This window comes from Chinchilla lanigera, unplaced genomic scaffold (assembly GCF_000276665.1).
Source record: "Chinchilla lanigera isolate Chin_1 unplaced genomic scaffold, ChiLan1.0 scaffold00078, whole genome shotgun sequence".
Classification (NCBI taxonomy): Eukaryota; Metazoa; Chordata; class Mammalia; order Rodentia; family Chinchillidae; genus Chinchilla; species Chinchilla lanigera.
The window spans coordinates 10,777,881-10,790,927 of record NW_004955479.1 but is presented as its reverse complement, the minus strand read 5'-3'; the positions used below and the strand labels follow the sequence as shown (position 1 = coordinate 10,790,927).

Here is a 13,047-nt window from a genome sequence, read left to right as displayed (position 1 = left end):
TCAGTGTGAGTTCAGCTACCATTACTTCTTAGCGTTTAAGTGCCCCATGTGGTAGGATACAGAGTGATCCACTATGTCCCCTTTCAACGTTAAAACTCAGACACTGTTTAGCAGTGCATTGCCAGCTAGTTGAGAAAGAACCCAAAGCATGGTTAAGTTTGGCCCTTTACTGTCAAAGAATCTCTGATGTACAATAGGTATCGCTGTATCTTTCTGGATGTAGATGCAAACCTAAGTACTAATCTCTACATAATGTTTTAGTTCACATAAAAGTCTCTTGACCAAGTGCAGGGATCATCTAGTCTACTACTTGGGAAAGAAAGCTTTTCATACACAGTGGAAATCAGTGTGGAGATTTCTCAAAAAAAAACTAGGATTAGAGGTCCCATTCGACCCAGCTATTCTCCTCCTGGGTATTTTTCCAGAAAAGTTGAAAATATCATACCACAGCAATATATGTGCACCCATGTTTATAGTAGCACAATAGCTAAATCTTGGAAACAACCCAAATGCCCATCAACTGAGGAATGGATAAAAAAGATGTGTATTTTTATACAATGGAGTATTACTCAGCTATAAAGATAAACTCAAGGCTTTTATAGGTAAATAGATGCAACTGGAGACCATACTCATAAGTGAAATAAATCAGACCCACATGTGTAAACATTGTATTATCTCCCCAGTGTAAGAAACTGAAAGCGTAAATAAAATCTAAAAGATATAATAGATATTGTGAAAAGGAAAGAAACTGCTCAAAGAGAAGGAACAACTGGGATGAGGGAAAGGAGAAAAAGAAAGAAGGCAAAAAAAAAAATATATATATATATATATATACACACACACACACATAAGATAGCTAAGATAATTGTACTACTAATTTCTATTTGTTTATTGAAAGAACACTTAATGCTTAATTTCTTGATCAATTTTGCATGCCTGTATCTGGTAATCTGAACAACAACTGTTTTGAAGATAACAATATGCAATATAATAACCACTGTTAATTTCCTATCATCTTGTTTTGAAATTCTGTATCCTTTTTAATTTTTAAAAAATTTTTTTATTCTGTTTAAAAAAAACAAGCTAGTTTTGGAAAAAAAAAAAAAAAAAAAAAGCTTTTCATAGACTCCTATGAAATAATGAGAACCCAGATCATAACAGACAGAGCTCTGTCTTTCACAGAGCACGCACGTGTATGTGTAGGTAAGGTTCTAGTATTTTAAAAAACTTCCAAACAGGTCTGAATCATGACTGTAAAGTAGATTAGAAACAAAGAGTGGGAGGAGAAAGGAGAGAAATGGCAAGAGCTATAAATTATAATTTTACTTCAAAATTGAAAAATCCAAAACCAAACACACAGCCAGGCATGTTGGTACACACCTGTAATCCCAGTACTCAGGAGGCTGAAGGAGGACTGCCGTGAGTTCAAGGCCAGCCTGAACTACACAGCGAGACCCTGTCTCAAAAAGCACAAAAAACAAAACAAAAGAAAGAACCAAAAAATACCCAACCACATAAATTAATTCTTTGTTTAAAAATATATTGGTAGCAATATAAACATTCTGACACTGTCTCTAGATTATAAAATTGTGAACAAATACATCCACATAACTGGCCATAAATTGGTACCTGTCCATATATACGACTGGGTTTCTTCCCCCGACAGCTGAGTAAAGCCCATCTCTTATACTTCACATTACAGACATGAACGTCATTGCCGTTGCTCTCACCAAAGGGGATGCCCGTACCTCCAAACACTAACAGGTTGTTTCCATGCAGCACAACTGGAAGAGAAGAAGCACATATTTACGTACTGCACTGTATTCCCCCACAAACCCAGAACATCTGAAAAACTAAAAAATGTCTACTTTAATGATCTCATAAGACAGACCAAACATTGACAGCTAATTACTATATACAGAGAAAGGTATATAATTCATACTGTATTGACCAGTAGTAGCAAATCTATAGCACATGTGTTATTTGTTTTTCTTTTAAGATAAAAATGTTAGGGGCTGGGGATTTAGCTCAGCGGTATAGCACCTGCCTGGCAAGTGCAAGGTCGTCAGTTCGATTCCCAGTACCAGAGAAAAACCAAAAAAAAAAAAAAAAAAAGATAAAAATGTTAATGCATGAGTTGTTTTTTCTAAACCAAAACCTCAGTATAGCCGGGCGTGGTAGTGCACGCCTGTAATCCCAGTACTCCGGAGGCTGAGGCAGGAGGATCGTTGCAAGTTCAAGACCAGCCTGGGCTACAAAGTGAGCTCAAGGCTAGCCTGAACTGCATAGTGAGACCCTGTCTCAAAAAGAAAAAAAAAAAAAAAGCCAACCTCAGTATTCAGGTTTAATTGCAGTGTTGGCACTCTGTGATAAATAAGTGGGGACACTTAATGCTTAATTTCTTGATCAGTTTTGCATGCCTGTATCTGGTAATCTGAACAACAACTGTTTTGAAGATAACAATACGCAATATAATATAATTGGGGACACAGACACTCATGTCCAAAAGGTTTGCCATCGCTGGTATAGACTGAATCATATGGTTCATTGTGAGGTGTATAACAGAGTTAATAGGTTTGTGAACTCATTAAATAGATGGGTAACGAAGCAATGCTTAGTTACCTAGTAGACCACTACTGCTCAAGACGGTTCAAGTCTTGAGGAAAAGCAGAGGAAAATGAAGCATCTTTGCCTTGGTAAAGACCCTGTGGGTCTCAGGAGAAGAGATAAAAGGATAATTCTGTGTCTCTACATTTTATATTATGGTTTCTGACATTTTAATCCTTTACTTCATAAAAAGAAACATACCATGGGAGGCTGAAGCAGGAGGATGGCTGAGAGTTCGAGGTCACCCTGGGCTACAAAGTAAGCTCAAGGCCAGCCTGAACTACATAGTGAGACCCTGTCTCAAAAAGACAAAAAAAAAAAAAGAAAGAAAGAAACATACCAATATCCTGAAGGTAAATTTGGTGTTGTTACTCTACCTCTTCTGTTCTTACCACAGCACACATGCTCCCCCTCATACCTACCTTTTCTCTCAAAATAGTGCCCCTCTCTTTTGTCAGTGGCTTTTTAAAATAAAGCACTTCTTTATCGATAAGATGTAGTAGTCAATAGTTTGAGTACAGAGGCAGGAAGAGTTGGGTTTAAATTCCACTGTGACCTCAAGAAAGCTATTTAACCGGCCTGACTTAATCTTCATAACAACTCTATGAGGAAAGAATTATCTTCTCCATTTTTACAGCTGTTGAAACAGGATAACCGTGGTTTAAATAACTTGCTGAGGCATCCTAGAAGGAGGTCTACCAAAGTAATACTCACTGTTAGGCACTCTGGCTCCAGAGCCTGCACCCTAGCCCATTACCCTCAGGGCTTCTCTAAAGCCTGTTTCTTCATTTGTACAGTGCGAATCACTACAGTATACTGCAGAAATGCTGCATGGACAAAGCAGATAATGTGTGACGTGCTCTGCTCAACAATATTATCACCGCTATAACCCCACTTATCGATGGATTATATTTTGCCTAGCATATAGATGATACTTTATCTTAAGCCCCCTGAAATAGTATTAATCTCATTTATAGGTCATGAATAAATCTAAAACTTACCTAGTAAGCAAATGGTATACTGCTGGATTCAAACTCAGGACCTACATGATTCTGAATCACCATGCTATGTTATTACATTTTGTACATTTTATTGTAGTAAAATGCCTATTAATAGGGCTTAGTCCTATTACAGTATCATAAATTATTAACAAAGAACATGTGACTTGAACCTGGCCTCTCGGATATTTCCAAAAGTCAAAAGTTCACAACTACTTGTACTCACGTGACATAGATGCCAATTCCCGGGGCATGTAGCCATCCGTACCCATCTGGTGCCATACTCCTGTGGCAAAATGATACCTCCACAGCTCCCTGAAGAGAGGATAGTCTTCATTATCTGGCCCTCCTGATTCATCGTAGTCTGGGTTATACCCTCCAAACACATAGAGGTTGGTATTATCTGCCACACAGCGATGTCCACTGCGTGCTGGTGGAGGTCTGTGGCCTAGGAGAGAAGACCATAGTTTTCTACAAGTGGCCAACGAGATTAAATGCAAAACACCTAGCTTCAAACAGGAATCCGGGAAGATTTATAATGGATGCAGTTTTGATTTGCACAGACTATTTTATATATTCACATATACTACTTAAGATTTTAAGGAGCTAATCTCCACTTTTATTTCATATGACTACTTTTAAATTTTGATGACTATAAAAAGATTTTTCCCAGTGGAGGTAACAGTGTAATATACCCAAGAAAATGGCTGACAACTTGGAAGGAAGAAAAGAAAGAGAAGAGGTTTAGAAATCCAAAAGCTAACAGGACAAATTATTTTTCCTTCAAGGAGGAAAAAACACAGGCAAACTGAACTGTGAATATTTAAAAACTACATAAATATGGTAAAAATTATGAATGAGTCATGTATAAACAAAAATATACACACATAAAATCTATGACTTTACACACTTAAAAAGAATACTGACTCTTAAGAGGTCATAGCAAAATTCAAAATTTAAATACCATTCCAGATATTTAACAAAAACATCTTATACTTATCTCAAAGACCATCTTTCAGTCAAAAGTATTACTAAGAAAAGCTATTTCTATAATTTATAATTGAAATTTCTTGTATTTAAAGTATATCAACTATTTCACTAAAAAGTACTTAAAGATTATTTCAGTGGTTAAAAAACCCCAAAACTTTATATTATTTGTTATCTTTACAATCTTTTATACCAGTCTACATAAACCCTTGCATGGTACAGAACGAAAAATGCTTAAATAAACTGTACATGGGATGGAATAAGATGCTATTATTTGTTACTCTAAAGATCGATCTACCTTTTTCTTTTTTGGTACAAGGAATCGAACTCAGGATGTTGTGCTTGCCAGGCAGTTGCTGTGCCACCGAGCTATATCCCTGGCCCCCAATCTACTTTCATATGTAACAGACACTAGTATAATGTTAATTAATATTTAGGGTAACATTAGATACCTAATAAATATCTGTTATACCAATAAAATTTATTACCAACCTAATAGGCTTTATATTTTTTTCTCAAATTAAAATCCCACTCTCTAGAATACACTTCTAAACAGGAACTACAAAGAAATTTTGAATAATTTAGAGCAACTAAATACCCAGTGAGAACTGCTGAGTCACTGGTCCACGTCAGTCCTGTCTTTGATTGTTCAATACAGCTCAAGAACCAAGTCCTCAGGCCAGCATTTCAGAGCCCTTCCACCTAGTAATCCACTGATCTCCCACACCACTGACACTACAGTGGCAGCCCCTGTTTGGAAAGCCCAGAGTCCTTGCCTCACACCTTGGCCTAGCCTCCCTACCCCTCAGTCCCTAGTAGTGTAAATGCCTCCAAGTCTGGTCCATGCTGCTCTCTATCACTACTAAGACCTTAGGGCTTGGCTCTTTTCGTTTAGTACTGTCTTTGACACAAATTGGAATAAATTCATTTTACCAAAATTATAATCTTTTACCAAGATTATACCAAAACTATGTAAGTAATATTATATATCAAGCAAACTACAACCACCAAATTTACTAGTGAGCTATGATTTAAAAGAACTCAGTTTGTTTTTTGAAGACTTTGGAAACAGAGTATGTTGAGGAAGAAAGAGGAAATGCTCCCCCAGTATCTAAATGTGAATCCAGTGTCTAATTGCTACCTTGAGCAAGTCAGTGACCCTCACTAAGTCAGCTTTCTCACCTGTCATGTGTATGTGGCGTATTACTACTGTATCTCAGATTTTAAACGTTCATTATGTTAAGATGAAAAAAGAGGGATGTGCTTATCTTTCCCTTCCTCTCTCTTCCTTTCTTCCCTCTTTCTTTCAGATAAGATCTCACTAACTAGTCCAATATGCCCTTGAACTTGCAATGGAGCCCAGAGTAGGTATGAACTTGAGATCTTTTTTTTTTTTTTGTCTTTTTGAGACAGGGTCTCGCTATGCAATTCAGGGTAGCCTTGAGCTCACTTTGTAGCCCAGGCTGGTCTAGAACTCGCAATGATCCTCCTGCCTCAGCCTCTGGAGTGCTAGGATTACAGGTATGCGCCACCACGCCCGGCTGAACTTGAGATCTTCCTGCCCCTATCTTCTAAGTGCTAGGATTAACAGGCATGCACTTCACCCAGCTTGTATCTACCTTTCTATAACCAAACCTAGAGCACATAGAAAACATGGAACAAAGATAAGAGTCAACTAATTTTCATTTAATTCTTCTCATCTCACCAGTTTTTCTTTTCTAAATAAGATTATAAACTCCTCACAGCAAAGATAACGTATAATAATTACCCACAACACCTAACAGTTGAAGATAATATAGCAGGTCAAAAAGTTTTGTTGACTTTAACTGCAGGTCAAAGCAAACAGTGACAGGGATAATCAAAACAGTATCCAACTCTCTGTGAACTTTGCTATCAGAGTATTATGCTTACAGGATAGATGTGACTAGGGTCATATAGCTCAGGGTGTAGTTCAGTGATAGAGCATATGCTAAGCATGTGTGAGGGCCTGTGTTCAATCCCCAGTACCAAAGGAAAAAACAAAAAAGAGATTTAGATGACCTAAGGGACAGGTGTTGGATTATACAATAATCTCAAGACAGATGTTTCTAAGAATTAGCAAAAAAATTCAAAGAAAAAACAAAAGAGAGTTGCTACATAGTCAACAGATAACTCTAAGAATCTTTATAGTGTTATTTGTAATATTATCTGGAGCCAACAGGACATTTTTAAAGCTGTTGTTGAGCAAATATGAAAAGAAATACAGTATATTCTAGGATTTTAAAAAAATGACAAACTTACCACCAACTATTTCTGTGACAAATATAACTCACTTGCATGGATCACATAAGAATCAATGAAAAGATGGTTCTATATACAATGTATCCACTCATTTGTTCATTATCAAAAGTATTACTGGATACCAGCTATGGACACCAGTTACTGGGCCAGAGGCTGGAAATACAATAATAAGATAATCATATCTCTGATCTCTGGACCTTGTAATCTAGCCTTGTACTGTCCAATGCAGTAACTGCTGACCACATATGGCTACTGGACATGTCCATTAAATATCCACTGGATTTCAGAGACTTATGCCTCCAAAGGAATGTAAAATTATAGTTTTATGTTGATTACATATTGAAATAGTTTTAAAGTGCTGAGTAAATATATTAATAGTACTATCACTTTTTTGGGGGGTACTGAGGATTGAGCCTATGGCTTTTGCACAGACCTACATTCCTACCCCTTTTTATTTTGACACAAGGTTTCAGTACTTTGCTAAACTGACCAGGCTTGGATCAAACCTGAGATCCTCCTACCTCAGCCTCAGAGAATGCTGGGATTATAGGTATACACCACCAAACCCTACTTATTTTAATGTATCTGCTAACAAACTTTAAATTTTGTGATTCACATAGTATTTCTATCAGACAGTGCTGGTCTAACCCATTTGGTGGCTTCTGTCAATAATTTTATAATCTATGCAAATTAAACTATCGGATAAAGAACACCTGATCAACGTTTAGTAAATATTCTGTCAGTCAGTTTTATAGCTGGAGTACAGAGGTAACTAACTCTTCTTTTTTTCTAGTCAGGAAGTATAGATTTCTTTCTCATATTTATACCCTAAGAGTGACTAACAAATTATCCATTGCATTTTGACTAAATCATGGGAATTTGTCAGGGCAAATGCCATGAAGAAGCAGCAATGTAGTACAGACTCCTCAAACTTGACAAACATGAAACTTGGTTTTAGTCTCAAATAGGTCTTAATGCCCCCCAAATTTTCTATGTGCAAACTCTTCTAAAAATTACTTGCTGCTAATAAAATCACCCACAGAATTGGGTTACTTGGCTCAGAAATTCCCATTAGAGGTGTAGAAGTAAAAAATGAGAAATGAACTATAGGCAGAAGTAAACTCTAGGTATCCAGAAGAAAACATGTAGCTGCAAGATTTTGTACCTGTGATGTCAGAGCCATCGTCTCTTTCAATGTCACAAGCACTTGCTCTTAAACACAGGGAATAAGCAGGAACTTATGGTAACCAGGGAAATAGGTTTTAAATTTCTATCTCAAAAGGCAGAAAGAAGTTAGCTGAGATACTGCGACAGATTATTAGATTGTTCCTAATATGTTCATTATTACAAATAATATTGTAAGTTTCCTCTACATATTCATAAGCAAATGTATGAGTATTTTCTAAAGTTGAATTTCTGGGTCAAAGTAATATACATTTAAAATTGTTAGAGGTACAATATTATTATAGAGCCATATTGTGCTTCAAAAAGACTTGACCAATTTATACTCCCTGCTATGTGTATGGAAGTGCCTGGTTTATGCCCTTCTTTAACCTTTCCATTTGTGCTACACGGATGTGTACAAATTGGTGCCATGTTAATCTGCATTTCCCTGATTTTACTATTTCACAAGTTTGTTTTGTTTTGTCTTGTTTGTCTTTTGTCTTTTTGAGACAGGGTCTCACTATGCAGTTCAGGCTGGGCTTGAGCTCACTTTGTAGCCCAGGCTGGTCTCGAACTCCCAATGATACTCCTGCCTCAGCCTCCTAAGTGCTGGGATTACAGGTGTGCGCCACCACACCTGGCTATTTCACAAGTTTATTGGTCCATTTGTATTTCTTTTTTTAGGAACTGCCTGATCATATTCTTTGCCCATTCTTTGTCCCTTTTTCTATTATTTTTTGTCTTCTCACAGATTTGAGAAAATTAGTATACTTTTTCTTCTAGCCTGCTTCTTGTCTTTTATTTATAGTATCTTTTAATGTAAGGATTTTTTTATAATTGGATCTCTCACTTTTTTCTTCTATGGCACGTTTGCTTTTCTTCTTTGCTTTGTATGTCATTTACTTCTGCATCATTATAAAATTATTCTCATTTCTAGTAATATCATAGTTTTGATTTTTATGTTCAGAATTTAAATACACCTCAAACTCACTTTGTACATCATATGAGGCAGGGCACTACTTACCACCCATGCAACAGACAGGCTGCTGCCCCGCTTGGCAAGCTGCCCCTACTCTACTTGTTTGAAATGCCACCTCTATCCCATACTACATGGACATGTTCTAGAACAGAGTTAGGAAGATACCAAGATTCAAGTCTAATCACCTTGGACACAGAATTTATTGCTCTTTAAGAATATATATATTAATTTATGTTACATAGAAACATAAAGCAACATTACAATAATTTTAAATGCAGCAGCTCAGAAATAAAGTAGCACATGACATTCATTGCTTAATGAGTTTATTACTTACTCAATCTCCAGACATGTCAATGAACATTTGTGGTGAGATCACTTAAAAAAATAATAAAAGCCTTTATTGCTAAAAGTATTAACTAGTTATAAATATCAAACAGCCTAAAATATTAATCATTTAAGTGGTCACTTCTTTCCAAATATTACCTCCTTTTGAAAAGACAGGTCTTCTGTCATACATCTGGAAACCTGGGCAAAAAAAAGCCAAGGAAGTCTGGTTCAGCTGGTTCCCAACCTTGATTAGCAAGCAGAAATTTTAAGTGCCCCCAGAGCCCAAGACACTCAGCCCAAAAGCAACCCATTCATGATAACCCAGGACATAACTTGGTTATGTATGGGATTCCATATCCTACGTGAGATGTCTACATGAAGATCTGCTGGCTCCATAGAGCATTACTGTCTACAACAGCAGCAATAGAAGAAACTTGCTTTGACACACTGTAGTGTTACCACTATGAATTAGTTTCAAGTGCTAATCAAAGCATATCTGAGAGAGCTGTCAAATCTAATTATGCATCTTTATGAAAATACTGCACATATGTATAGACTTCTGGACTCTATTCAGTTTCACTGTCCATTTACCTATTCCTATAGCATTCCACTGTTTCAATTATTATCGTTTTGAAGCATCTTTCAGTTCTTATTAGGACAAAGTTTCCTTTGTGTTACTCTTTTATGAAAACATCCTGGCTACTTTTCTCCTCTTGCAGTGAATTTCTAATTAGTTAAATCTATAAAAATGTCCCTTGGACAGACACCATCTTATCTAGGTGATTAAAGTTAACATCACCAGTAATAGGACAAAAATAACAAAGACAGGCTGGAAAACTATCCAAGATTGAAGGAGGCTAAAGATACAATTCAACACACAATTCAGGATTTCCTTCTGCTATAAATGACAGTAGTAGGATAACTGGTAAAATCAGGAATAAATGTAACTTAGATACTAGTATTAACTTTACCCATTATTTATAGTATTAATTTCCTAATTCTGATGCATGGTCTATAGTTATATAAGATGGTATCTTTGTTTTTCAAGCACATTAAAGTACTTAGGTGCCAAGGGGCACCCCATCTGCAACTTTACTTTCAAATGGTTGAAACAGAAAAAAAAATGTATGTATACAGATGTCTACACACACACACATACACAATGTACGGAGGGAGGAAAAGAAGAGAGTAAGATACTATAATGCTAACATTTAGCTTCCTCCTGCAGGACACTGGGGAAATATCTGTTTTTACCATTCTTGCAATTTTATTTTAAGTCTGAAATTACATCAAAGTAAAAACTGAATTTTAAAAACTCATTCAAAACTTTTATTTGGGACAAGTCATGAGGAACATATCTCTACCCATTTATTCTTGCTTTTTTAAATAGCCATCAGAATAGCTTCCTTGTTCTCTTTTTATTTCTAAGTACTTATTATATTTCCAATCATATAGCTTTTTTGTTTTCTGAATTCCACTAGTATTATCATTAGTTAATTATCTTGAATTTTATAATCAGGTAATTTGCTATTAATGACAACTTTCAGCTTTTCCTATGTTCCCCTCCATTTTCCCCTCCCTCCTTTCCTTTTTCTTTTTTCCTTGTTTTGTTTTTTTTTTCCATTGTTTTGGCTGCAACCTCCAGAAAAAAAAGGATGAGTAGTGGACTTGACAGTGGGAACCTTCATCTTATTTTTTTAATGAAGATTCTGGTTAGGTTTCCCTATTAGATATAATGTTTACTATTGGTTTCTTACAAATATTCTATAAATCAATATTCTTTTATTCCTAGACACTTAGGAACACTTTTCATTAACAGAAAAGAATGTGACTTTAAAAAAATTCTATTGAAATATACAGAAAAACCAGGCATGGTGGTATATGCCTGTAACCCCAGGCTGAAGCAGGAGGATCACTTTGAGTTCAAGGTCAGCCTGGGCTACAAAGTGTGTTTTAAGACCAACCCAAACTACCTAGCAAGACCCTGTCTCAAAAAAAAAAAAAAGGTGGGAGCTAGGGTTATAGTTTAGTGACACAGTGCCTGCCTGGCAAGTGCAAGGTCCTGAGTTTGATTCCTGGTACCAAAAAAAGAAATACATAGAAAAGCACACAGATCTAAAGGCACAAATCGAACCCCTTAATAAAATGAACATATCCAGTGTGAAGTGCTCTTTGATATCCCAAAAATTACACTTTTTCCTTTAGTCTATTAAAGTACTGTAGTAAACTAAATAAATTCCACAGATAAACTCAATTTGGCCTTGATTTGTATTTATTTAGATTTATCCCTGCCATCCTAATATGTATAGTATCTACTTATAGTATATAACATTTATAATGTATAATTATATAATGTATATTTATAATATATAATCATTATATAATATAGAATAGTTCTTTCTCCTGCTGAGTGCTGGGATTACAGGCATGTGCCACCACGCCCGTCTCACCTTACTTTTCTGATTTTACTGAAAGAATCATTCTCTTTTTTTTTTCCTCCTAAGACAACCTACATTCTCTTGTACCTAATAATTTCTGAAAAACATAAATTTATTTTCTATCAACATTAAGAATAAATGTATGTGAAAAGAAACTTACCTATTTATTACTAGTAGTGACCTCTGAAAAGGGGAATTGAATGAAACGAAAAAGATCTCATTTTTAAAAAATTTAATTCTAGGAATGAACATAAATACAAGTGTACAATTTAGGTTATTTTTAAAAGAACATCTGTCATGCAAGGCAAGAAATAGAACACTAAAGCTGGTCACCACGGTGCATGCCCATAATCCCAGCTACTGAGAAGGCAAAGGCAGGAGTATCTCAAATTGCCAACCTGGTCAACTTAGCAAGACCCTGTGTAGAAACTAAGTAAGAAAAGTAGGAGCTGGGCATGAGCTCGTGCCTATAATTCCAGTACTCTGGGAGGCTGAGACAACAGGATCACAAATTTGAGCACAGCCTAGGCAAGTTAGTGACTTAGCTATAACCTTACTATTTGTTTTGAGACACAATCTAACTATGTAGCCCAGGCTGGCCTCATACTCAAGGTGATCCTCCTGCCTCAGCCTCCTGTGTGTTGTGATTACAGGCCTGCACCACCACACCTGGCTCAAGACCTTGTCTTAAAACTAAAAAAAGTAATAAATGGTCTGAAGCTGTAGCTCAGTGGGAAGGCTCTGGGTTCAATCGCTAATATATGGGGTAGGGTGGGGGAAATATTATATAAACACAAATGTAAATTTAAAAAGGAATATGTAACCACCGCCAAGTCAAGAAACAGAATACTGCCAGCATCCAGATGCCACCAACCCACCCTCTTCATTTCTAAAGGTAATTAATTTTTATATTAATCATTAAATACTTTTGGGGGCAGTACTGGTAATTGAATCCAGGGCCCTCACACTGAACTACACCCCCAAATATTTTTTTAAAAAATTTTTTTTAAGTTTTAAATTTTGAGACAGGGTATCCCTAAGTTGCTAAATTGCTGGGGCTGGGTATGAACTTGTGATTTTTCTGTGAGGCATCAGCCTCTTGTAATGCTAGGATTATCAGATTATATGTTATAAACCTATAGGATTACAGGACAACACCACCACACCTGGCTTTTTATAATTTATTCTACCTAAGTATGCATCCCCAAATAACACTCTTTATTTTGGCCTAGTTTTAAGTACATGTTAGCTGGGCGGGGTGGCATAC

The 13,047-nt window shown here is 36.2% G+C and overlaps 1 protein-coding gene across 3 annotated transcripts in view; it reads right to left on the bottom strand.

Annotated features, from left to right (window-relative positions):
• Positions 1-13,047, bottom strand: part of Klhdc10 (kelch domain containing 10) — an 82,472-nt gene that overhangs the window by 35,202 nt on the left and 34,223 nt on the right. For 2 of the 3 annotated variants that reach the window (XM_013503269.1, XM_005402421.2), the window contains exons 3-5: positions 9,499-9,540; positions 3,832-4,053; positions 1,630-1,784 (exon numbers count right to left, since the gene is read on the bottom strand). In XM_013503269.1, coding sequence (XP_013358723.1) covers positions 1,630-1,784; positions 3,832-4,053; positions 9,499-9,540 — 419 coding nt within the window. The remainder of the gene's footprint in view (positions 1-1,629; positions 1,785-3,831; positions 4,054-9,498; positions 9,541-13,047) is intronic. The other variant, XM_005402420.2, reaches the window with a different exon arrangement.